General features: G+C 50.7%; 1 protein-coding gene across 4 annotated transcripts in view; it reads right to left on the minus strand.

Moving 5' to 3' along the window:
• The window catches only part of SIN3B (SIN3 transcription regulator family member B), a 37,520-nt gene extending 14,201 nt beyond the window's left edge, over nucleotides 1–23,319 (minus strand). The window contains exons 1-10 of one of the 4 annotated variants that reach the window (XM_032626065.1): nucleotides 23,196–23,214; nucleotides 22,857–22,963; nucleotides 22,637–22,743; nucleotides 21,766–21,873; nucleotides 21,397–21,550; nucleotides 14,647–14,847; nucleotides 10,384–10,527; nucleotides 3,880–4,002; nucleotides 2,717–2,806; nucleotides 2,140–2,258 (exon numbers count right to left, since the gene is read on the minus strand). In XM_032626065.1, the coding sequence (XP_032481956.1) occupies nucleotides 2,140–2,258; nucleotides 2,717–2,806; nucleotides 3,880–4,002; nucleotides 10,384–10,527; nucleotides 14,647–14,847; nucleotides 21,397–21,550; nucleotides 21,766–21,797 (863 nt within the window). In that variant the 5' untranslated portion in view covers nucleotides 21,798–21,873; nucleotides 22,637–22,743; nucleotides 22,857–22,963; nucleotides 23,196–23,214. Of the gene's footprint in view, nucleotides 1–2,139; nucleotides 2,259–2,716; nucleotides 2,807–3,879; nucleotides 4,003–10,383; nucleotides 10,528–14,646; nucleotides 14,848–21,396; nucleotides 21,551–21,765; nucleotides 21,874–22,636; nucleotides 22,744–22,856; nucleotides 22,964–23,195 lie in introns of those variants that run through there. The other 3 variants (XM_032626067.1, XM_032626064.1, XM_032626066.1) reach the window with 3 other exon arrangements.
• Nucleotides 23,320–27,163: the final 3,844 nt, after the last annotated feature.

Consider the following 27,163-nt stretch of genomic DNA (forward strand, 5'->3'; position numbering starts at 1 on the left):
CAGGCCTCATCCCCCTGAACTCGCCCATCACCGTGCAAAGCTCTCTTTTGAGAGCTTATCCTGGACAGAGTGAGAGGTATCCGTTCTGGGCCTCAGTTTCCTCAGCTTAAAATGTACTGAGACACATCGAATGTGTTTAAATTCATGAGTTCATGTAACGCCAAAGAAACTGGTCCGTTTTTCAGGTCCTAATTGGCCTGATGAGACAGGAAAGCGACTCATCACCCTGACACTGTAATAAAGGGAGAAACCAAGCATCTATCTTGGGTCACCAAAAGGTGATAAATACTGTTGAGATGCTCTTCTGCAACCCGCAGTGAATGAATAAACAAAGGAATGAACCACAGAAAGAACTCAGAGGATACCACTGCCTCCTGACAGACAGAGGGATGTGGGGGAATGTGAAGGTGCATTTGGGAAAATGCACCCACGCCATGGGGATGCCAATGCAGACACGGTAAGGAATAAACTTGCAGAGGGAACCTAGAGGTGAAGAGGGACGTACAAGACGTATTAGAAAACAAAACCCAGACCACGAGGTGAGACCGAGCCGTGTTTGGCGGTGTCCGCCTGGGTTGGCTGCGCCGTAATTAGTGTAGGGAGGTGGTCACTCCCAAGCCAAGGGAGGGAGCATGACTGAAATGGCAGGTGGAGGGGCTCCTGGAGGTTGGCAAAGGTCCATCTGTGACCTGGGTGGTGGGCACAAGGGTGTCTGCCTAATAATGATTCACCAAGCCGTTCTTCTGTTACGTGGTTTCCTGGATCTGTGTTTTATTTTACATTAAAAAAGAAAGTTTAGAAAACTTTTTTAATTCATAGAAAGGGAATCAGGTAGCTGCCCCCAGGGGCCGGCAGCCTCTGGGGTTGTCTTGGGGGCCAAACAGGACGCCGCACACGTCACGTATAATGCAAACTCACCGTGTTCGAGATTTTTTTTTTTTTTTTTGCGGTACACGGGCCTCTCACTGTTGTGGCCTCTCCCGTTGCGGAGCACAGGCTCTGAATGCGCAGGCTCAGCGGCCATGGCTCACGGGCCCAGCCGCTCCGGGGCATGTGGGATCTTCCCGGACCGGGGCACAAACCCGTGTCCCCTGCATCGGCAGGCGGACTCTCAACCGCTGCGCCACCAGGGAAGCCCCCTCGAGATGCTATTTTAAGGGTCTTCAGGCAGAGCCCATTTGAAACTTTCTGAAACCCTGCGCAGGTGTATTTATGATCCCCCTTTGACAGAATGGAAACTGAAGCTCAGACGGGCTAGGAAACTCGCTGGGCATGACAGGGCTGGTGAGTGGGAAGCACACTGGGAGCCAGCAGACTCCCCTTCCCACAGCACAGGTGCATGACCTGCGGATGCACAGTCACCTCCCAGGACAGCTCCGCCCCCTCAGAGGCTGCCGGGCCCTCGGGGGACAGCTCACACAGGGCAGCAGGACGTGCTGGAAGCGGGTAACGGATCTGCTAACAGAGTTTCTCTCTGGGCAGCAGGGATGCTGTGTGGTCATTTCATTCTTCCCAGTAATTTCTGATTCTTAGAATTTTAAAAAGCATAATGAATCTCCAGGGAATTATGCTGGGTGAAAAAAGTTGATCCTGAATGGTTACACAGTGTGATTCCATTTACATAATACTTTTGCTATATAAGCTTTAGAGAAGGAACACAGGTATTAGGGGTTGTCAGGGGCTTGGGCTGTGGGAGGGACCTGGGTGTGGGTATCAAAGGCCAACGCAAGGATCTTTGTGGTTCTGAAGCTGCTCGGTACCTGGACAGTGGTGGTGGACCCACCAACCTTCACAGGTGATACAGCTGTACACATACACACACACACACACACACACACACACACACACACACACAGGTAAAATGGGAAACCTGAAAAGATGGGTGGCTTGTGTGAATATCAACATACTGGCTATGACACTGACTAGAGATGTTACCACGAGGGAACGCTGCCCAGGACCTCTCTGTGTTCTTTCTTACAACTGCTGGTGAATCTATAATGATCTCTGTAACAACTTCAACTTAAAGACAAGATCGAAAAAAACATGTATACCGTTTTCCAAAAACAATAGCCAAAAGAAGGGTGAAAGGAGTTTACGGAAACAAAACCCAAGTGGGGAGCCCCGAGAAGTGTCGCTCACCCTAGAAATGGGCTGACCAGCTGGAGGAGCTCAGAGCCGGACACAAGCTCCTGGTTGAAGAGCGCGATGCAGCGGAGGAAGTTCTCGTAGACCTCCTGGCTCTTCAGCACCCTGCGCACCTGTGGGGAGAGCGAGTCAGGGGGCCCCTACCGGGCCCAACTCCCGCTCCTGAGCACACCTGGCTCTGCTACCACCAGGTGCACACACAGTCACCAACACAGGCGTGTTCTAAAGGGGCTGGCTGTGGTCTGCAGCGGACTGCTCTCCGTGCAGTGATCTTTGGCTCAGACAGCAAGTGCCTAGAGCCATCTCACTGGCTCTGCCCACTGACTCTGGACAGAAGCCCCAGGACCATCCCAGTTTTAGAGATGCCACAGAGCTTCTGAGTGGCAGACATGTGCCCCCAAACTTGGTGTGGGCTCTGAGCTCTGCCTTTCCCACCTGTTTCGCTACCTCCTGCACGCTGCCCACCACTGGCCGCCTGTCGCCTGCTCCCAACCCTGCCTGCTCAGATCTGAGCTGGGCGAGGCCAGCCTGGACGGGGCATGGCCCAGAAGTCATGGGTCCCACCGCTCACCTTGTCAAAGAAGGAGAACTCCTGCAGAGTCCCGTACTTCCCCACGGTGGCGATGGACAGGTCTTTGGTACCACGGAGTTTCATTTTCTTCTGTAGAGAGAAATTCCATGCCACGGATGCTGTGTGCCTCCCACGGGCAGCCCGTGTCCATCTTTATTAGAATCATAACATCACCAACACTGAGCTCTCCTGATGGGAACCGCCATCAGGTGCTGGATGAGGTCTGCCCAAGACCCCCGTGGATGAACCTCTCAGGACCACCCACCTCAGCCTCCATGACCTAGTGAAGGGTTAAAGGTCACACAACCACTCTGCCCACAATCTGGGATCTAACTTTCAGCAGTTAGCTCTTTTGACGTCAGGAGGGATTGTCATAGAGTAAGAACAGCCAGGGAAACATGCCCCTAGATACCGTATCAGAAACCTCTTCCCCTCCCTGTTTCGTCCTGTGGGCCGTGATGGTGATGGGAAGGGGACCTGAACTTGGCCACTCTGCTGAGACATCGAGGACTCTACAGAACCATCTCCCACATGCCTGAAGAATGATGGGGATGTGTCAAGAGGACACAAGAGCCAGCCCAAAGGGCCCCACTGGCCAGATCTGGGACGGTTTAGGCATCAAGATAAACAGTGATAGTCACGGATTATAACCCGAGTCTATGAAGATACACATAATTAAATAAATGGAGATGAAAAAAAGCTCTTCCTTACAGTAGAAAGCCAACTAGTAAATGCATAAAGAATGATGGAATTAGAAAATCACCATCACAGGTGATGAGAACAACAGGAGCTGGACCTCAGTGCCTCTCACCCCCTAGCAGGGCACCTTGTGCAGTAACCGACCTGCACAACTGTACACAAGGGCCCTGCCTGTGAAAGAGCTGCGATGGTGAAAAGGAGCAGACCGAGCGGTACATCTGGTTTCTGCGAGGAGGCGACACTCCTCACACAATCTTGTGAGCCAGGGGCACGGGTGACCGGCCACCTCACAGGTGAGTCAACTTCTCAAGGTCCAACAGCCAGTGAATTTCAAGCTGGACTAGAGCCTGGACTCGGCCTCATGCCCCAGGTCTCTGCCTATTGCTCCGCAAGTCATCTACAGAGAAGGCCAGGCTGCTGGGTGTCCACGCATGCACACACCTATGTGCACAGCTGACAGTTACCTTGGCTGGTGCAGACACGGGACGGAGGAGTGAGGGCCGAGAGCGCTTTTTGCTGTGTTCCAGATTCTTCTCGTGCTCGCTCTTTTGGACACTGTTCATTTCGCATGGCCCATTTCCTGTGAACTAAGGACACAAACACAGGAGGTGGTCAGCGCTGGAGAGGCACAGCCAGGCCCATCAGTGCTGGTTCTCAATGTAACCTAGTGCGTGGAACCACTGGCAGCTCAGCTCGTGGCCCCAGCAAGCACCGTCTGCCACGGGCCAGGGGCTCTGTCCCAGTGCGAGGTGACCCTGGCTCTCAAGATGCTCACGTTTACTGGAGGAAAGACCCGTGTACCCAGCTCACCACGGTCGCGCACTGTGAGGCTGGGAGAAGGCTCATGGAAGGCCTCGATGGGCGAGGGTCCTGACAGGTGAGGGAGGGCTCAGTGGGGAGACACTGAAGCTGGACCTTGGCGTGTGGGGCTCACCCAGCAGACCACTGACAGGGTGTCTGCCTGTATGTTCGAGCGCACCACAGAAAGGAAAAGAATTTCAGGCTAGAGGACCAGCAACGTGCAAGGCCCTGGCAGCAAGAGGAAGAAGCTGATGGTGCCAGGTCACTGGGGTGGGGGAGGAGGGGTTCCAGTCAAGTTTGCAATCTTTCCTACGAATAAGAAAACGCATCTTGGGGACAATGTCATCACCCAGTGGGGTGCTCACTGCTAGTCCTCCCAGGCTCTACACCAAGCACTGATTAACAGGTCAGGGTACTGGCAATATTTATGAAGAATGGTTCTGGAAGGATCTATTCGGCATTCGCATCTGTATGAAAGTCAGAGCAGGCAGGGGGGAAGGTGAACAGACCATGGCTTTTCTTCAGGGCTGGGCTGGAGAGGCACACAGCAATCAGCCCCACGACGTTCACGTTGCCTGCACCCGCTCCCACCACGGGGCCTATATGCGGAGACACTACGTGAAGGGTGTGCTGTCAGCCCAAAGCGTGGGCTGGGTGAACAAGTCGTGGTGCATCCAAACCAAACAGAGGCAACTGTCGGCTATGAGTTAGCTCTGTGTCTCTGTGTCCACTGGTCACTGCTAGGGACAGGCATACGTGATACACTGTTATGACAAACAGAAAAAAACCCTAGGGGCAGAACAAATGGGACGCCATCTTTTTTAAAAAGGATAAACATTTGTTTGCACATTCACAGGAGATTTCTGGAAAGATACATACTATAAGACACTTGTAAGTACTTAACTCTGAGGAAACTGAGAACAGGAAAAAGGGAAGCTAACTTTTCATACTTGATGCTCTCGCGAACGCCTGACTTTTCTCATGGGCATGCACTATTTTTATATTCATAATTATAATAATAAAGACCTATTGCTTAACTACAGGCAAAACCTGTCCCTTAGAGGATTAAGCTTCTTTGGAGGGATTAGTTATCCGAAGACCCAAGGCTACTCCAAGAACCTAATGTGGAATAATTCTCAACTGGTATTTGCTGTAGATCCCAGAACAGGTGCAAACACCAATTCCTAAAGGAGGGGGACAGGTGACGATATGACGCGCTAAGTATGACTTGGGCGGGGTTGGGAGGAAAGTGGGTAACCCACTGCTTGCCCGGCTAAGCTCACCCAGCTGGAAGGCAAGCTCAGTACCACCGATCTTCCCCTAACAGTTCAGGCAGTTCTTTGGTTTCAGTTAAATGTCCCAATGTGCAAATGCCTGAGGCAGAAGACCCCCAAAGACCATTCACATAGGGACTGGCTCGGCTTGCGTTTGTAAATAAAATTGGACTGGCACACAGCCATGCCCATTCGTTGACGTACGGGCCTGTGGCTGCTTTCCCGCTACCACGGCAGAGCTGAGTCTTTGCCACCCAGACTGTCTGGTCTGCAAAGCCTAAGATACTTACTGTCTGTCCCTCTATAGAAAACTTTGCTAAGCCCTGATCTAGGCAAAGCAGTCGAGTTTAATTAGGACAATATCAAATTTCACCTTTGGTTTCTTTTTCCTGCAGTTTTAATAGAAATCTAAAAGTTAATGAAAAGATCATTCTATATGACAAATTATTTATGAGCGCTTTAGTAATTTTTAAAAGTTGATTAAATCTTTTAAAATGTACAAGACAGTTCTAATTACACAATATACACTTAAAAAAACACTGCTGAATTGATAACAAATGCCATTTAAAGAAACTCTGTGGGCAGGCGCTTTTCTGAGAGAAATGCTTATTTTTCTAGGGTGGGCTTTGTCAGCGTCCAACTTGGTAAATGCCAAGTTGTGTCCACCAGGGGGCACTGCAACCACAGCCCTCAGAGGACAAGAGGCTCTACTCACCCCCAACCCTGACCCATCAAGATGATAACTCAGGAACCAAGGCCTGCAAAAAGTTCATGTGAGCTGTGCAGCAGCAAAAGCTGGCCAGGGACAGAGCCAGGCCTTTCTTCCCTGAGGCCATGAGGGTGGACTGCCCCTAGACCCTGAAGCATTGACAGCAATGACCCTGGGAAGGCCACCCAGGGATGCCACTGTGCACACATCTCTGCGGGGATGGGGTTCAGGGAAAAGCTGCCGACGCCAGGGTCAGAGCTGAGATTTGAGGCCAAGACCCAAGAGGATGAGACCCAAAAACTATCCACCAACTGTACAAGGGCTTTACAGCGGGTGACAGCATGTAGCTTGGGCTCCCAGCGACACAGAGGCCCAAGCACCCACAACCTTGGGCTAAGCCAACACAAGAAGGGTATGAAGTGGGAAGGAGGTGGTGAGAGCCCTCTGCTCCTCAGCCACGTGGCCCCCGGAGCCAGTGAGGAGAGTCTTTGACGAGCAGGAGCATACAGAGAAGGAAGATGGGAATGGTGCTAGGACTGCCAAGGACAGCTACTTGGGAACAGGGAGAAGAAAACCAAGTAGGGATTCTGAAGTTCAGAGAGATCCGCAGGGCAGATAATGGACTCAGAGGAGAAAGCTGGACTCGGGGATGGGGCCGTGAGGAGGCAGCTGGGCTGAGAGGCCCAGTGTGGAGGTGAGCTCCCTGCCCCCGGGGAGTCCAGACAAGGGCTTCCTTCAACCGCCCCCCGCCCCCCTGGTATCCCCCAAGAGCCTCCAGCAGGCCAGACAGCCGGCTGGTCCTAGAGATGCAGAGGGAGACCCTGGGAGGAGGGGATGAGACGACCAGACGGGATTCTAGGCCTACTGTCCCAGCACAACCGCAGCTGCTCTTTCCGGAACACTGAGCCCCAGCCAGGCCCCGCGAGAAGCACTTAAAGGACAACAAGCTCAGTCCCCACCCGAGCAGGAGGGCCGGTCAGTCCCGTGTGAGAGAGAAGGCAATGAGGCCTGGGAGGTGACACGGCCGGCTCAAGCCTGCCTGTAGCACCCAGAGCCCGAGGAGGCCCAGGCTGTGTGCTCACGGGGCTCTGTCCAGGCCCCCAGGACACCCAAGGCTCCGGGCGGGTGGGCAGGACTGGTTACAGCTCCTGGACTTGTTTTCAGCCCAAAGGATGGGCACAGAGCTTCTCTGACTCTGAGTCAGGAAGTGCTTCTGGGTAGAACCTCCTCTTAGGGATGGTGCTCTGTGTCCCAGAGACAGTAACATGGGGACAAGCCCCGACCCGCACACCGGAAGTCTGCCCAATCGACTAAGAGTCTTGAACAGCATCCAAACTCAGACCGCTATCACCCCCGAGCCCCTTCCTTAAAGACCCACTGCCCCCCAGCCCTGTGCCCCCACTGCATCTTCATTCAAGAAGCAGACCCGGGAGAGGCGGTGGTGACACAGGAAGGTGGGAAGGATGGACTCTTGTGTGCTCACACGCCAAGTTGTCGTCGAGGGCAAAGAGGAAGAATAAAAAGAGGAGAGAGAACACTCAACAACCTAGGAAGAGAAGGAGCTTCCTCAAGTCGAGGGTGCTTACGGAAAACCCACAGCTCACATCACACTCAATGGTGCAAGATGGAAAGCTTTTCCTCTAAGATCAGGAGCAAGGTGTGGATATTGACCCTCACCACTTCTACTCAGCACAGTACTAGAAGTTCCATCAGAGCAATTAGGCCAAAACAGGAAATAAAAGGCATCCAAAATGGAAAGGAAGAAAGAAAACTAGCTCTATTAGCAAACGCGAAGGAATCCACAAAAACTATCTAAGCTAATAAACTGGATACGGCAAAGCGGCAGGATACAAAATCAACACAAAAAAGCAGTGGTGTTTCTATACATGAGCAATGAATAATCCAAAAATGAAATTAAGGAAACAATTCCATTTACAACAACAAAAAGAACAAAATATTTGGAAATACATTTAACCAAGGGGGTGCAAGACTTACACAATGAAAAAAACCTTTGAAACACTGTTGAAAGAAACTAAAGACTTAAATAAATGGAAAAATGCTGTGTATTTGTGGATTAATCTTGTTAGGATGGCAATACTCCCCCAAACAGTTGAAAGATTCAATGCAATCATTTTCAAAATCCCAATGGCCTTTTTTGCTGGAGTGGAAAAGCCAATCTTTAAATTCATATGGAATTGCAAGGGGCCCTGACTAGCCAAAACAATCTTGAAAAAAAAAACAACAAAGTTGGGGGACTCACACTTCCTGATTTCAAACTTACTACAAAGCTACAGTAATCATGACAGTGTGGTGCTGGCCTAAGGGCAGACATGGAGATCAACGGATTAGAACTGAGTCCGGAAATAAACCCATAAAACTCTGGTCAATTGATTTTTGACAAGAGTGCCAAGACCATGCAATGATGGAAAGAGAACAGTTTCCTCAACAAACTGCATTGCCACGTGTAGAGTGGACCCCTACCTCACCATATACAAACATTAACTCAAAATGGATCACCAACCTGAATAGAAGAGCTAACACTGTACAAGGATTAAAAGAAAACTTTAGGTAAACCTTCATGACCTCAGAACTAGCAATGGATTCTGAGATTTGACACTGAAAACATGAGCAACAACAGAAGAAACAGGCAATTGGACTTGACCAAAATTTAAAACCGATGTGCACCAACACTAACAAGAACGCGAAAAGACAACCTACAGAATAGAGGAAAATATTTGATAAAGGACTAATGTCAAGAACATATAAAGAACTCTTACAACCCAGCAACGGAGACAAAGCAAAAAAGGTGCAAAGTACTTAAGTAGACATTTCTCCAAAGAAGATAAACAGATGGCCAATGAGCACATGAAATGCCCAATATCATTTGTCAGCAGGGAAATGCAAATCAAAACCACAATAAGATACCATTTCACACCAACTACAAAGGCTATACATTTTTTTTAAAAAGGAAAACCTCAAGCATTGGTGATGATGCGGAAAACTGAAACCCTGGTATATTGCTAGTGAGAACGTAAAATGGTCCAGCCACCGTGGAAAACAGTGTGGCAGTTCCTCAAAAGTTTAACACAGTTACCACATGAGTCAGCACCTCCACTCCTAGGCATAGACAGAAAATGATTGAAAGCAGGCGTTCAAACAAAAAATTGTACATGCATGTCCACAGCACGATTCACAATGACTGAAAGGTGGCAACAACCCAAGTGTCCACTGATGGATGAATGGATGAACAAAATGTGGTCCATCCACACAATGGAATTACTATTTAGCCATAGAAGGGATGAAGTTCTGACACATGCTACATCATGGATGAACCTTAAAATCATGATGCTGAGTGAAAGAAGCCAGACACCAACCCAAGGGCCACATGCTGCATGATTCCATCTATGTGAAATGTCCGAACAGGTAAATCCATAGAGACAGAAAGCAGATTGGTGGTTGCCAGAATCTAAGGAGCGGGGGACAGGGAGTGACTGCTAATGGGGACAGGTCTCCTTTTGGGGTGATGGGAATGTTCTGAAACTAGAGAGGGGTGATGGCTGCACAACATTTTAAATATTCTAAATGCTACTGAAATGTACATTTTTAAATGGTGAGTTTTATGTTACGTGAATTTTCCTTCAATTTTTTTTGTTTTAAAGCCATAAGTTCATAGGAAAAAAAAAAAAGAGGAAATGGAAAGGGCAGGTCAGCAGGCCTCACTCCACAGCAAAGGCAGAAAGGCTGACAGTGCAGTCTGCACCCCCAACCTCCCCATCGCAGGCCCCTCCTCCGCTATCAGCTCTCTGCACTCCCACCCCGAGTCACTGCCAAGCCTCCACCCAGTCCCTCCAGGGGGGTAGGCAGTGAGCCTGACCCCTCCCGCACCTTCCCACAAGGACCTGGTTACAGGCAGGTCTCCATAGGAAGACACTCTGCCTCCCAACGAGCCCTCATCACCTGGCTGCTATCTGTCCAGAGAAGCCCTTTTGAGGATTTGCGCCAGCTCCCCGTGGAGGTGGAGCCTGCACTGGGGGCCTGTGCGCGTCTGCACTGGCTGTGGCTTCTGAGGGAACCCAGTGTGTCTGGGGAGTGGATAAACCTGGCCTGGCCTGGGGGCTGCACTGGCAGGGGGTTCTGGCTGATGAGAACGTGGCCCCAGACTGGCGTCGGTGGTCTGTACTCACCAGAGACCGCTTGGCTTCGGGCAGGAACTGTCCAAACTCGGAGAGCAGGTCCTCCTGGCCGCGGAAGAGGTTGGCCACCTCGGTGAACACCTCCTCTTCAGACATGCCTCGGAACGGACGGCCCTTCGTGCTCAGCTGCTCCTTCTGCCGATTTTCAGGGGAGGGAAAACGAGTCGTTAGCCAAGGAACCAGGAGGCACCCTAGGCTGTGACATTCAGGCATCCCACTGTGGAGGAGACAGAGGGATGACTCACGAAAGAAAACTGGCTGGCAGAGCCTGTGACTGCTGCCACCAGGAGAGGGGGTCCAGCCCGCTGCCCTGCTGACACCTCCGGTGTCCCCCAACCACTCCCCCGCTCCCCCACCCCCTGCTCTGGAGAACAGCCTGTGCGCTTGAGTCTTGACCCTGCCGCACGACGCGGCCTGAGCCCTGGCCATGGATGCGGCCTGTGCTGGGAGTGTGGAGGGGATGTGGGAGGGGACGGTCAGGGAAGGACCTGACCCCAGCCCTCAAGCACCCTTGAGCAGAGGCTGGGGAAGTGCAAGGTCAGTGGCGAACCCACGGTCCTCCCAAGGTCAAGGGGACTCATTCTGCTGGGCAGGGGACTGAGGAGCTAGCTCTGGGTCTGGAAGGGGCAGAGGGTGAAGAAGGAAGGGAAGGGACTTAGAGGTCAAAGGACCTGTTCCCCCAGAGTCACTAAGACTCTGGAAGGAAGAAGGCTTGACCTGGAGCTTAAAGCAACAAGATGAGCGCCAGACGGGACCCAGGTCAGCAGGGCAGAAAGCAGCGAACACAACTCAAGTCGGCCATCAGAAGTTAGTCCCTGTCAACTTTACACCCAGGAACATGACAGAGCATGAGGCACTGGTGTCGGGCCCTCCCAGAGCACCCAGCAGCAGGGCTTCGATATCCCCCCTCCACAGCTGCGAAGGGGAAAGAGACAAGGAATGGGGAGCCCTTTGCACGCCCTCCCCTCTCGGCCCTATGTACCCTGAGCAAAGTTACTTCCCAATCCTGGCACACGGAGCACCCGTTTGCGGGGAGAAAAAACTGCCTCCACCCTCTCCTGACCAAAGTTACCGGGACACTTGAAGGCCAAAGAAAAAAACAGGCAAAGACCATTCAGCTCAGAGGATAAATACAAATCATCCCTATACAGATGAAACAGGGATCAGACTGAGTGATGTTTGAAGAAATACAATTTAAAACAGCGTCGCAGCATTTTTGCTCATCAGATTGCATAAGGACTGGTGATTTCTGATGAGGGTGTGGGGAACTGGGCGCTCTCATTACAAGGCGGAAAGGAAGACTGGTGCCACCGGCAGAAGGAAGTCTGGCGCCATCTATGATCACGTGCTGAGCGCACACCCTATGACCTAGGGACGCACCTCCTGGGAATTTTCCTGCAGAGAGAGTCAGTTCTGCTCTAACACCTGTTTTGAACACAGATCTGTTTGGGACACGGACTAGGGAATGATTTGAGCGTGGTATGGATTCTGCATTTGCTGAGGCAGGATTTTGTCCAGGAGCAACACGGGGTGAATGTGGAAAAGTGCACCCAGCTGAGCCAAGCCACCTGGTAATACATGACCCCCGACATACACACGCCCCCAACATCGCTCCCTCAGCTGCTAGAGCCACTCTGCCTGACCCCCCTCTGGGGTGACAACCCATCCCATTTTAGGAAACCTGCTCCTGGTACCTCACAGTGACCCGCAGGCTGCAACCTTTCCACACCCATGTCTACACATGACACTCAGGTCTTTTCCAAGGTCAAGTGCCGGATGTGCCGCAATATTCACACATGCTTAGCCATTTAATGCGCGCACAACGGCGCTACCAGTTTCAAGTAGGTGCCTATCTTTTTTTAATGTGTTGCTGACACAGTTTTTGAGTCTCACACTCTGATCCCGTTTTTCCATAAGACCTGTGGTTGGTGAGCATTTATTTGCAAAGCACGGTCATTTTGGGGGACATCAGGGCAGAACTGGCTGTGCTCATCCAGGCACACGACATATGTTCGAAGTTGTATAAAGGGAACAGCTGCCCATGGCTGCCCTGAGGCAAGCACCGTGCTTGCATCAGTGACCTCGGTTAACCATATTTACCTGGGATCAGCACCCACAGCGCTGTAGCCATTTTATGGATTAGAACCCCGAGGTTCAGGGAGGTGAGGCAAAGGGCTCTGAGAGGGCAGGGGGCACAGCTAAGGTCTGACTTGAGGCCCATCAGAGATAAAAAACAGTAATGTATGGCCCTAGAGCTGCTGCTTTGGCCTCACAGTGTCTTTTAAAAATCCGCATCAATGTTCGAAAATCAGGAAGAACTCACACAGAAATTCAGATTTCCAGCTCCTTTTGAAGAAACAGGCAACCTGAGAGTCGCCAGGGGGCTTGTTCAAAAAGCAGATGCTGGGCAGGACCTGGGGTAGCAACTCTGAGGGGAGGCCCAGGCAGCTTGCATTTCCAACCAACTCCCTGTGGCTCTGACTGGAGAACACTGAGCCGTACTTCCTTCCTCACGCTTTCTCCAAATCAACCCATGGCCCTTTGCTAGGACCTTGGATAAGTCACTTTCACTTCTCTACACGCCAACAAACGGCTCCCCCTCCCCCCCAATTCCCATCAACACAACAGATACCTGCCGGCCTTCCCTCTAACGATCCTTCCAGCCCCTGAGGTGTGGTGACACCACGGAATCTGTGAAGAGCCCATAAACCCCCATGATCACAACACCACCCCTCCACACAGACTGATGTTCACAGCTGTCACTTGCAACCACTCATCTGTGAGAAGCAGGAAGTTCTCGATGCCGTACAAGGACCGTGCAGACACTGGACGTGAGGCTGACAGGACCAAGCATGTCACTGGCACCACTGCCCACAAATGTTTAGAGTATTGAAACAGTTCCAGTGCGTTTACAGGGAGCAAATGCTATCAATCTGATCCTAAACATTTATGCTAAAAAGAATCCCACGTTTTAATTTCACTTATCAAGGTTGTGCAGAAGATTTCATTTTTAAAAGTGGGTTCTGCTGCTTAGAAAAATAAAAGGCATCGGAAACTCCATGTCTGGGTGAGGATGACATCCGAACACCTTGCATGACACAGATGTCCCTTGCCACCCGCCTGCCTGCACTTCCTGCTAAGTGCCCTGAAGCCAGCTGCCTGTTCTGGCCCCTGGGCCTCTGCACAGGCCATTCCCAGCACCGAGAGTCCACCTTTTGACTGACGGTTCTGACTGATTTGCCAAGATTCAACCTGAGTATCCTCTCTGTAACCCGCTATGGGGTCAGCAGCCCTCAACCCTGACACACCTGTCCTACACACAGTCCTTCTCGTCCACCCTAATCATTTCCAAGTTTCCTCCACGTCTAAACTGAACTCCTAAGCAACAGCAACCATTCATCCCTGTCGACCCAGCACCCGGCACAAAGCCCGGTTGTAATCAGCATAGATAAAGGGTAGTTTATTGTCTAAACAATAACTAAGCCATCTTATAAAAAGAAAACTATCTTCTTGGGTTCTTCTTTAATCCTCTAATGTGTGTTTCCTACTGAGGGTGCAGAGGTGCCTCAAGGGGCAAATTAAAATCAAACCTAAATAGAACTCCAACAGGTACACCGATGTTCACAGCAGCATTATTCACAATCGCCAGAATGTGGGAGCAACCCAAGTGTCTGCTGATGGATGAATGGATAAAGAAAATAAGGCGTAGCCATACAATGGAATATTACTCAGCCTTAAAAAGAAGGCCATTCTGACACATGCTTCGGTACAGATGGACCTTCAGGGCTTTACGCTAAGTGAAACAAGCCAGGCACAGAGGACAAATACTGTACAATTCCACTCCTAGGAGGTCCCTATCGGAGTCAGATTCATAGAGACAGAAAGTACTGACAGAAGGGTGGGCGCCAGGAGCTGGGGGAAATGAGGAAGGGGCAGTTAGTGTTTCACGGGGACAGAGTTTCAGGTGAGGAAGATGAAAAAGTTCTGGAAATGGATGACGGTGATGGCTGTGCAACAATGTGAATGTACTTAATGCCACTGAATGGGACACTTAAAGTTGGTTAAGTTTTGTATTTATATATATTTTACCACGGTAAAAAAAAAAAAAAAAATTAATGCTAAAAAAAAAAAGAGCTAATCAGAATTTTCCAGGATTTCATGAATTCAGATTAGAAAATCTGAATGTTTCCAATGCACCTGATACTGGATGATGCCACAAACACCCACAAAGAAGTGTGACCTATGGCTTCTTACCTGGTAAGTGTGCAGTATCTCCAGGAATGACCTGTAGATTTCTGGGTGATCTAGAAAGCGGGTCTTAATCTTGTTCACATAGCTGATGGCGTTGTTGAATTCCACGGAATCTGACTCCAAGGGCACCTGCGGTTTGTCCTCCTTATATAGCATCTGCTGCTTGACGTTCTCTGTACAGTCGCTGTGGTTGTGCGAATTCTCCTGACAACAGTACAACAGTGAGTTACTGTTGGGCCCGGCACCGGGAACAGATTGTGAGAAACGCCAGACTGAGCCACTGTGTGCAAGAACAGGCAAAACTTAGCACAAGTTTTTTACGTTGACGCAGAAAAAGGTTACTTCTGGGGGCCTGGAGAGAGAGAAGCAGGGAGGGGGCACCCAGAGACAGCCCCACCTCGGCGTTCTGAGTGCCTGAGCGTTCCTGGGAGAGTCTCACGAACTCACCTCTGCCTGATCCTTCCAACAGATTCAAAGAACATGAACCTGAGAGGCACACTCGATACACTTGGAGAAATTAGCATTCGGGAGAGATTTACAAAGAGTGGATTGTTTAATCCTTTTTGGAGCAGAGTAGAGTCTTCCCACACCTCTGGCCAGCCCGTTTCAGCAAGACTGTTTTCAGGTGTGAAAGCACCAGCTTTCACAGCAGGCATGAGACTGGGACCCTGCAGTGAGGGGGGCCCACTGTCCAGGTTGCCCAGGGCTGCGGGACTTTTGGTGCTAGGCCTGGGGTGAGTCACTTGAGAGAAGAGAGATGGGCCCTGAGCAGTCATCAAGCATGCTCTCCACTGATGTGCTTTTCTGTCAGTACCAATAAAAATAAACAACAGACATACACCTCTCTCCTGGGAAGGCGGAATCTTAATGCACAGTGGGACAGGACCACCCCGCAAAGGAGGTGATGTTTACGCTTCTAAACTGGAATTTTGTGTGTGGTCCTGAGGGCGGCCTCCCTCTGCCACTGACCACGGCTGGGCATCCTGCAGGTCCCCAACTGGGTCTCGGGCAGGCTGGGATCCTTCGGGTTCAGCTTTAGGTCTTTGCTAACACACCACCTTTCAGCGAGTCTTCCAGAACCATCCTGCACCAAAATAAAATGACCCTTATCTCCCAGCACTCTGAGCCCCTTTCTTGCTCTATTTTTCTCCACAGCACCTATCACCTTCCTACAGGAAACATATTTTACTTATTTTATTCTCTCTCCAGCCCTGATCAGAAGGCAAACTCCAGGAGGGCAGGGATTCTATTTTGGTCAATGCTATATCCTCAGTGCCTGGAACAGTGCTTGGAACAGAGTGGGCTTCATCCACTGTTGGGGATGACCAGATGGACCGATGAAGGATAAAATCCCCTGTGGCGCCCGGCACCGCCTCTGGCACCCACAGCTGACCCTAGACTCCAGGGGACGCCGGGCACACTGCTGCCCACTGCTGCAGAACTGCCATCACAACAGACACCTCCGCCAGGCACACCCGCCGGCACCTGAGTGGGTCTACTAGCGCGCTGGGGCTGCCACAACAAATACCACAGACTGGGCAGCGTCAGCAACAGATGTTTATTTCCTTGAAGTTCTGGAGGCTGGAAATCCAAGATCAAGGTGCCAGCAGGGTTGGTATCTCCTGAGGCCTCTTGGGTGGTAGACGGGTGTCTTCTCGCTGTGTCCTCACAGGGTCGTTCCTCTGTGCACACATATCCCTGGGGTCTCTCCTTGTGTCCTAATTTCCTCTCCTTATAAGGACACCCGTCAGACTGGATTGAGGCCCATCCTAATGGCCTCATTTTGCCTAAATTATCTCTGTAAAGACCCCATCTCCAAATACAGTCACATTCTGAGATACTGAGGGTTAGAACTTCAAGATATGAATTTGGTGGTGGGGGCACAATTCAGCCCATGACAGCGGGTGTAGAGGCAACTCTAGGAAGCCTGAGCCGAGGAACACAGACACAAAAGATCCAGAGCAGTCACAACTCTAAGCACCGTTTCTCCCCGGCACTAGAATTTGTTCTATGACACTTCGGAGACGCTGTTCCTGATTACCTTTGCTTAAGCTCACAGAAGTCCGTGCTCATGTTCCTTCATGGTACACAGCCTTGGCGGCAGAAGGAGCTGGAAGGAGTTGGACAGGGGCAGGGGGGAAGGGAGCAGCCCTTGAGCAGCCTCGGAGCCGAGGTTTGCTTCAGAGGAGGCTGTGGGGAGCTCCCTCCCCACCACTGCGAGGGGACATTTTCAAGCACCATGTGCCTCCTCCAATTCCCCGGAGTGAGTCACCGTGACAAGATGGGAGAAGCACCCCTGGAGACCAGGGCTGGGCAAAAGGCCGGACAGTAATGGTGCAACTTCTGTGGCAAACAGTCTGGCGATTCTTTAGTAAGTTAAACATGGTCACTAGGTGACTGAGCAATTCCACTCCTAGGTATCCACCCACAGAACCAAAGACAGGTGTTCAAACAAATCCTTGTACATGCATGTTCATAGCAGCAGTGTTCACAATTGCCAGAAGGTGGAAAAAACCTACGTGTCTGTCCACCAACTGATGAACAGATGACCCAAATGCAGTCCCTACCTGCAGTGGAATATTACACAGCCTTAAAAAGGAAGGATGCTCTGGTATAACATGGATGAACCTCGAAAACATGCTGAGAGAAGGAAGCCCAGACACAAAAGGACATATAGTATATGATTCCATTTATATTAAGTATCCTGAACAGGAAACTCTAGAGAGACAGGAAGTGGATTAGTGGTTGCCAGGGGCTGGCTGGGTGGGGGCAGAATTGGGAAGTACCATTTCTCTTTGGGGTCATAGAAATGTTCTGGGATTAGCAGTGGTGGCTGCATGGTATTGTGAATACACTAAAAGCCACTGAATTGGACACTTTAAAATGGTCATAATGATGAATTTTATGTTACATAAATATCACCACAATTTAAAAAAAATTTTTAAGTAATCTGAAAGATGTAAAAATGACCAGCCATACAAAAATAAGCTGGCTTTGTTCCCTGGGCCACAGTTTGCCAACCCTTGGTCTAAACTTTCTAGAACAATCCAGGCTTTTGTCTTCTCTGCCTGCTGTGGGTGGCCTCAACCAGGCACAGTTAGAAATGCCTCCTAGACACTGATAAGCGCCCTACATGGCCGACCTGTCCATCTGCGTGTCCATATACAGCCCCACCTAGATATCTAAGACGTGCCTCAGATGGACTTTCCAAACACAGAACAGGCCCCCTGGCCCACCCCACCGGTCATCCCAGCAGGCGCTGCCTTCACCCAGAGACTCAGCCATCCCGGAATCACCCCTGGTGATCTCACTGATTTTTCTTGCTTTCACTGACACCCACCCCTGGCCCACATCACCGTCCACTCCAACTGGTTCCCACGCCCCTCCCAAGCCTCCCAGATCCGCTCTTGCCCCCTCAGTCCACTTCTGGCACAGCAGCCAGAGAAGCCTTTCCAGAACTTTCCCCTGGCTTCCCACGCGCCTGGCTCTCTCTCCTACACTCTCTGCTTCGGGCTCTGACTGCACCAGCTTCCTGGCTGTCTCTCAGGCACACCCACTTGTTCCCACCTCAGGCCTCTATGTCCCCACCAGGAAGACTCCCCGGGGGGCCACAGGCATGGCTCCTGCTCCCCTCACTCAGCCTCTGCCCACGGCACCTCCCCAGGCCTGGCCCCTGCTGTCTGTCACCTGCAGCACTGAACTCCCTCCTGTATTTCACATCTGTCCATATGTGTCTCACGTGAGTCCCCACCTCGACCATGCAAGCACCCTGAGAGCCAGGACTCCGAACAAACCTCAGTGCCTGGCACAGAGGAGGTGGCCTACACCTGCTCCATGGGTGACTAAGACAAACACGAGAGGCAACCTCCCAGGAACTGACTGAACTTGCAATGACCCTTCCCATAGGGAAGACGGCCGGCTTCCCTTTGAACGTAAAGGGGTCACTAAATTACAAGCTGCACCTCAAGGTTTATCTCTTTGCTTATCATCCAAGCAGCCGTCGTCCCAGCCAAGCACAAGAAGGCCGGCCCCAAGAGGCAGGGTCCATCCTGAACAAGACCCAGCAGCCAAGATTCATCACTTTCCCACCGACATCCAGTGTCCCGTCCCTCTGACGTCCCGGAACGGGGACAGTCGTGAGCAAGACAGACATAGCCCTCCTGTCTAATCTGGAGGACTCAGTCTGCCAGGGAAGGCAAACCAACAAGAAACAGTGGATCTTTTATTTCTTAGCTTTGCTATGTTATTTTGAAGTATATAAAATGGGGTGCTGGGAAAATGACTTGGGGATGGGAGTGGAGGGCTCTCTGAGGAGGTGACGTTACAACTAAGGTCAATCAGATCCAAAAAGATGTTGATCCAGGAGGCTGCGGCTGCAGCAAGGGGACGTTCTTCCTGCCACGGTCCCCGGCCCCTCTCTGGCCACACTTCCCACATCATGGCACATGTCTATCTTCCCTTTAGTGTTCTCAACTGGGGCGATTCTGCCCCCCAGGGAACACGTGGCAATGTCTAGAGACATTTCAGGTTGTCATCCTGGGGGAGGGGGCGCTACTGGTATCAGGTGGGTGGAGGCCAGGGATGCTGCTCAACACCCTACTGAGCACAAAACGGCCCCCACAAGGAAGAATGATCTGGCCCCAGTGGCAACAGTGCCAAGGCTGAGAAACCCTGCTCAAAAGGCTCCCCACAGGCTAAGACTTATTTATCTTCCTCAGCATCTAAGAACTATCCCCTCCTTGTCTATAGTTGACAGGATACATGACGAGATGAAAAATGGAAACACACACACGGAGCTATACTTCAAAATAGTGAAGCTAGAAAAACCAATAAAAAAAAAATCATCAGGGCACTGGCGAGTAGGGAGCCCTATAAAGTTCTCAGGCTACTGTGGATTCGAAAGGACTCTAGGAAGGTGAGAGGACATTGCGTTTGCACCTGGCGTGAAGCAGGGCTGGAAACATGGCAGGTCCGTGGATGTGACTGAAACCACGTGGGCGGCACGTGTCCCGAGGGAACGAAGGGCACATACCTCTCCCCCTGAGGAAGGGGTCCTACATATGGCTGTTTCCAGGCTGCAGTGAGACCATAAAGCCCTGGTAGGCAGCTATCAAGGGAAAGTTCTCATCAAGCCCGTCTTCAAGTTAACAGACCTGCGGTCACAAAATCCCCTAGGGGCGCACAAGACTGGTCCCGTCTCCTTATCTCTCCAATAGTCCTCGAAGCTGTGTGTGGAGCAGCAGGGGCCTTCTGGCTACTTAAGGGAAGGTGAGGCTCATGTGGAGATCCAGCCCCAAGAGCAGTTACTCCAACAGGGCTTGAGAAGGCAAATTCCACACGTGTAGTGCAATCTAGGTCTTGGATTCCAGCTCTTTCTTAATGAGTGATGGTAATGACACCCAGTGTTTATGCAGCGCTTCAGATTCAGCAAAGTGCTCCTGCACACGCTCCTGCAAACGAGCTTGCTTTTCTCCCCTAGCCGTGACTGTTCTGAAGATTAATCTCCGCTAAGGCTTTTATCATCTGGAGGAAGGAGCGCTACCTCTGGCTCCTGGGGCTCCATTTGCAAACATGAAATGGAAGCTTTTGGAATTCAGTAGCCGAAGGCTTCCAAGTTCCTTTTTAAAACTGAGGTGCACTCCTCGGCTTTAATGAGACAATGTTCTGATAGTGGACGTCGCCTTGTGTAGAGAAAAGGCAGAATTTATGTGCAAGCCCCCCTCGGAGAGGGACCAGCCACTGCCACACTGCCTCTCACTGCTCTCTTTTCAAATCCTGACTCTCTAATTGATAGGAAACTACAATCTCCTTTATCATCAGAGGAGAAACCTACAAAATGCATCCAGAGTAGATTTGTGCCTTCCCTGCAAAAACCCCTGGGGCAAGATGGAGGAGGTTGAAAGAGCTCATTCACTTACACCAGCACTTCTCAATGCTGTGATTTTTGCTCCCAGGAGACACCTGGCTATGTCTAGAGACATTTTTGGCTGTCTTGACTGGGTGAGGGCTTAGCGGGTGGAGGCCAGGGATGAGGCTGAACACCCCACAATGCCCTGGACAGCACCCCCGCAGCAAAGGGTTATGCCCTAAATGGCAACAGGGCCGAGGAGAGAAAAAGACAACCGTTACCTTACAAAAGTAAAGCTCAAACAGGCTTTCTTTTTCTCAGGGGATCTGCTGAGCAAACACAAGAAAGGACTGCATAGATAGAAGAGGCAGCAACCTGACACTCGAGAAAGAAGGGACCAAAGCCACAAGCCTGAGCTCAGTCAGTGATCCTGCTGGCAGGTGAATGAAGCACAGCAACAATAAACGTGTCTAGTCACACATGCATCTCCACCGCTTTATTTTGTGGGTGGCACCGAGGGTGATCAGAGGGACCACAGGCCCAACTACAAGCGTGGCCTGCCTAGTGCGCTCAGGGGGAGAGCCTCACACCAAGACCTCCGTGACTGTGGACGCAATTATTTTGACTGGACGTACAACTGTGTCAGGAGAATGCCTCCCTGACACACACAGACACATCCGCTCTTGATTTAAATCCGCCAAACGGATCAATTTGGGATGCAGAGGTTGCCTATGTAGGTGTTTCAATCTATTCTGATTTCTGCTAGAAGCATTTTAAGAAAAAGATCGGCTCTTCACCAGCTTTCCAGCTGTGAAATACACAAGCCACGCTGTCCAGCCTGCGTATCTGAGTACCACGGTGGGCTGTGCTAAGGCCAGATCACTCAAACCACTGCAGCGGCATACCTGGCTCGACAGAGGCGACTGTATGTTTAACTTGCCGTTCTTGGGAATGTCTATTCTGTACCCGAGAGGAAGGAAAGCGTTGAATCCAACAATCAGGTCAGGGTGTTCGTGGAAGAGCTGTGACACTCGTCGGATGACTCCAGGAGTATCGATGCTGGAACGAAGAATGAGAGTGGGCAGAAGCGTCTCGGGAAGCAAACTGGAAGCAGAATCGATTCCTCCCTTACCCGTGCCATGGCACGAGCTCCTCAACAGACAATGAAGCACCCTCAAATGTGACTGGCGTGATTCTGCCCACAGCGATCCACAGCCAAGGCAACCGGGCCTGGGCTCCCTGTGCCTTCCTGGCAAAACCCACAGAATGCGTACACAGCACGGCTCCCGAAACACTGCAAGCTCATGTGCTAGGTTCTGAAAATGTCAGGACAGCCAGCTGCAAGTCCTGGGCTCCATACAGTGACAGAAGGTTAAAGCCCTCTAAATGGGAGACAGATTCATTTCATATGAATTAGGAGACTATGACACAGGAGTTGTTCCCAGCAAGTGACTATAATGTATAAATGTCAAAGGCCCTGCAAGTATGAAAGCTGCTAAGAATCTGAGGGGAGAGACAGGGTCTCCCTTAGGGCTTCAGTCAGGGCCAAGGTCTTAGCATCATGCTTGTGGAAGGAAACCAGGCGGGCCCTGTCGTATTTCCTCAGAGGGGGAAGCAGCACAGTGGGGATGTGACACTTTAGAATCTAAGTCAGGGGAACCGAGCTCTGGTCCTGTCCCTGCTCCTAAGGTGGATCTGGGCAAACCGCTGGCCCACTCTAAGCCTCAGTGAGCCCCTGTCAAACAAGCTCACTGTCTATCGGGAGGTCCCCGGTCTATCTCTAACCCTCCTGATTCTGTGCCTATGAATACAGCTAATGTGTTTTTTTTTTTTTTTTTTTTCAGCTAATGTGTTTTAAAGGCCTTCTAAGTGCCAGGTTCCTTACTAAGCATTTTATGCACATTATTTCCAAGCAGGCCTGGCACTGGGGTGAGGCAAGTGAGGCACTCACCTTGGGGATAAGATTTAAGAGAGTGCGAAAATATTTGACAATCAAGATAAATAACATTTTCATGCAGTGCTTGAAAAAAAAATCTAAAATAATTTTTAAAAATCCCCAACGAACAAAATTCTTTTAAAAAATCAACATTTTGAGTAAAGACAGGATCCGACTCTGTGCTTGCTCGACTGCCTCACTTGCCGCACCCCATCACTGCCCTCGTTCCAGGAATCCCCGCAACAGCTCCACAAGGGGGTACGTTTCCGTCTCGTTTTTTGGAAGAAGGAACTGAGGCTCCCAGAAGTTCGACAACCTGCATAAGGGGTCACCCTGCTGAGGGGCAGCCGGAGTTGGGGGCTCCCATCCCGCTCAGGGAGACTGAGGCCCAGAGTGGCCCTCCGGGACGGGTAGGGGCCCCGCTGGTACCTCTGGCTTTTGAACTCCTTCATGATCTCCAGGAAACCATTGTAAGTGGCAGGGTCGCTGCCGAAGCGGATCTTCACCTGGTCCAAGTATGTGAGGGCGTCCTCCACCTGAGGGGAGGGGGAGGGTCCAGCTGGGCCGCGGTCCGCGGAGGAGGGAACGGGAGCGGGGATCCCTGGCGGGAGGGGGACGGGCCGGGCATCCGAGGGGCGGAGGTGGGGAGTCGGGGGTCCGGGGCCGCGCGGAGGGGAGGCCGAGGGTCGGGCGGGGCCCGGTGGGGGGCGCCGGCCTGCGGGGGCTGGACGACAGGGGTCTCCCAGCGAGGGCTGGCCCACCACTCACGTGCACCGGCAGCTTCTCGTGGCCCGCAGAGCCCGAGCGACCCCAGCGGGCGCCGCTCAGCCCCCGGCCCGCGGGGCCGCCGCCGCCGCCGCCAGCGTGCGCCATGTTGGAAGTCGGAGCCGCGGCCCGCCCCGCCCCCGCCCGAGGCCCGGCCGCGCATGCGCTGGCCCCGCCCTTGAGGGGCGTGGCCTGATGACGCCAGGGAAGGCGGGGCTTCTTGAAGGTTCCCTGTAGGAGCTTACCCTTAAAACTGAAATGCTACTAAAACGCTTTACATACCACGTATGGGCAAACTAAGACCTGCTGCCTAGTTTTGTCCGGCCCCACAAGCAAGCTCAGAATGGTTTTTACAATTTTAAAAGTTGGAAAATATCGGAGAAGGCTATTCCGTGACACGTGAAAATTCTATGAAATGCAAATTTCGGTGTCTGTAAAATAAAGTTTTGTTGGAACACAGGCACGCCCACTCGTTTACCGGTCATTTCCGGCTATCTTTGCGCTACAACAGCAGGGTGAATAGCTGCGACAGATGCTAAGATCTACACGCCAGATATATTTACTAAAAAAGTGTTCTGGACCCCTGCTTTATTGGGTTGATGTAACAACGGGATATGGGCACACAGCACCCTAATACAGGGCCCTGGGGTGAACTTTTGCTAAATTGCTCTTGACTCAGTCCTGATCCTGTTATCTTCACTTCTCTAGTCCTGATCCCATCACTTCCCCACTGGACCAGTTCGAGAGTCTCTTAACCAGTTTTTCCAGTCCCAGTGCTATCAAGAACTGCGATCATTCCACAGCTGCTTCCAAATCTCCAAGACCTTCCTATTTCTTGTGAATGAAATCTAAGCACCTATATGCAGCATTGAAGGTAATAAAAACCTGGCCCTTAGGAACCTGTTCCTGCAGAATTTTCCACCCAAGCAAGCTGCCCTCTCTCTGTGCAGAACCTCCTGTCAATGTCTGCCTAGCTTGGCTGCTTCCTGGCCCCGTACATCAGCACATATTATTTCCCTTGCCGAAAGCCCTGTTCTGTCTCTTCATTACACAGAAAGCACCCTACACATCCTGCAAATTACAACCCAAATGTCCTCTCTTTCAAGAAGCTACCCGACCTCTCCTCTGCCATCCACAGTCTCTTGCACATCATCTTTATTTGGTATCTCTTTTTATAGGTGAAGAGGTGCAGGAAAGCTGAGTTGGCTGCCCATTGGCAATGAGTGCACCATTTGCCAGGGGTCAGGAGTAGTATGGTGAACAAAACTGACAAGGCTTTTACCCTCACAGAGTCATCAGTCTTTCAAGAAGGATAGGAGGGCTTGCCTGGTGGCGCAGCGGTTGAGAGTCTGCCTGCCGACGCAGGGGACACGGGTTCATGCCCCAGTCCGGGAAGATCCCACTTGCCGTGGAGTGGCTGGGCCCGTGAGCCATGGCCGCTGAGCCTGCACGTCCGGAGCCTGTGCTCCGCAATGGGAAAGGCCACAACAGTGAGAGGCCCGCGTACCACAAAAAGAAAAAAAAAAAAAAAAAGTCCCTCCCAAATTCAAGAGAAGGGCCGACAGACTCCAGAATGTGGTGAGTGACCAGGTCCTGGAATAGCATGGGGGATAGGAAATATTGCCATGACCATTTTTGGAAAATACGTTCTGCCACCAGAGGGACTTAGCCAGACTAGCAGGGGATGAGAACAGCTTCCCAGAGGAAGCTTTCCATTCTAGCTGAGTTCTGAAGGGTATGTAGGTGTTCACCATGAAAGTCTGGGGGAATGGCTGTGCAGAGGCCCTGTGGTGGGGAAGAGTGTGGCACATTTGAAGAACTTAAAAAAAAAGGAAAAAAAAAAAAAGACCAGTGTTGTTGGACTGCAGATGAATGGGAGGAAGAAGGAGAGAAAGAGAGAGAGAGAGCAGAATAAGAATGGAAAGGACGGAGGGGGCAGGCTACTCATTCTTATGAGATGAGGTAAGGCTTTTGGTCTTGGTATTTAGTGCTGGTAGAAGCTGCGCATGGGTTCTGCACAAGGAACTGTTTGAGCAGCTTTGAAGTTGGAAGCAAGTACTCTGACTATTCTGCAGGGAAGTGATTGGAGGGGAGCCAGGGAGGGTGCAGGGAGGCTGTTTCATCATTTAGGCAGGCAAAGGATCATGGTGGTTTAGACCAGGATGGGAGCAGAGGAGGTAGAGAGAAGGGGGTGGAAGAGAGGGATATTTAGAAGGTAAAGCAGAGAGGAAATGGCGCTGGGTGGATGTGGGGGTGGGGGGGAAGGAAGCATTGAGGATTCATAGCTCCCAGCCCACAAAGGGATTCTGCTCAGTTTCACTGCATTCCTGTCTGAACAGCAGCTAAGGCGGCCTGAACCGCATTTGGAAGCCACCAGAGTCTGGACAGCCCTTTCCACACCAATACCCCCTGGCAACGGTCCCTATCCTGAGAATCAACGACACATGTTGGCTTCTGATACGCCCTAGGGTCCTCACACAAGGCCCCCCTTCCACGAGGATCACTGAGTTTTCCATTCTTTTACTAGGTCTCACAGGGTCAAAGGAAGCCCTCACTAATTTGGAGAATGGACAGCCACAAGCCAATTCCACCTTGGGCGTGTGTGAGTTCTGAAGGATGCATGAATATGTGTGTGTTTGTGTGTGTGAGTGAGTGTGTTCAACATGTGGGCAATAGTACACATACATCTTTTCATTCTCATGTTTATAAAGCATAAAAAGTTGCTAATCTAATTTTTTTCTTTACTATTCTCACCTACACAGATTAAATTGAAAACCTTACAGATAAACAACAGGACCTATTGTATAGCACAGGAAACTATAGTCAATATCTTGTAATAACCTATAATGGAAAAGAATCTGAAAAAGAATATATATATATATATATATATATATATATATGAATGACTTTGATGTACACCTGAAATTAACACATTGTAAATCAACTATACATCAATTTAAAAAGTTAAAATGGTTTGTATAAAAATAAAAAATAATTTAAAAATTTAAAAAATAAAAATTAGAAAAAGATTGAAAACCTTAGAGTTGACAGTTTAGCTAGAGAGTTTAGATAAATTTGGAACACAAATGTCCTTACCATTTGTCTAATTTAATGGCATTAAGGTAAGATTCTTAGGTGGGTCTTTTGTTGGACAGTATTTTGGCAAAGTTAAGAAGATCAAAAAATCTTATTTTGAACAAACCTAAGTCTTCCCAGGTGACAAACATTAGGATCAAAACCTCTCAAGTCCAGAATCATGTGCTGTAGCAGAATTCGAAGGCTGCTGGAGAGTCTCATGCCCTGGTGTGAGTGCCCTGCCCCGTCTCCCATCCTGGAGTGTGGGAGGGCCTGGGAACGTAATGGATGTCACGCTTACATTTAGGTTATGCTACACAGCAAAGGTGAAGGGAATTTGCAGGTGTATTTAAGGTCCCAAATGAGTTGATTTTTAATTCATCAGAAGACAGATTATGCTAGGTGGGCCTGACATAACCAGGGGCACCCTTTAAAAGAGTCTGGAATTCAGAGCCTTGAAGCAGCAGAGAGGTGTGATCCTGTTGGCCTTGAAGGAGGCACCAGCCATGTCATGATCTGCCTTTGGAAAGAGGCAACTGCTGGGAGCTGAGAGCCACAGTCCTACAGTTGCAAGGAACTCAGTTATGAAGGAGCATGGACCAGGGCTCTGAGCCTGACTGTGAGATCCTAGCCCCTCTGACACCTTGTGAACCCTGAACAGAGAGCCCAGCCACACTGTTCCCAGACTCCTGATCCACAGACACTGTGAGAATAAATGGCTGCTCTTTTCAGCTGCTAACTTTGAGGTGATTTGTTATGCAGCAATAGCTAACTAATACTCCTATGAAGTAGTCATGTCAAACCGATGAAGTAGTCTTGTCAAAACTGTTTACCGGGCTTCCCTGGTGGTGCAGTGGTCGAGAGTCCGCCTGCCGATGCAGGGGACACGAGTTCAT

The sequence above is a fragment of the Phocoena sinus genome, chromosome 3 (genome assembly GCF_008692025.1).
Source record: "Phocoena sinus isolate mPhoSin1 chromosome 3, mPhoSin1.pri, whole genome shotgun sequence".
Lineage (NCBI taxonomy): Eukaryota > Metazoa > Chordata > Mammalia > Artiodactyla > Phocoenidae > Phocoena > Phocoena sinus.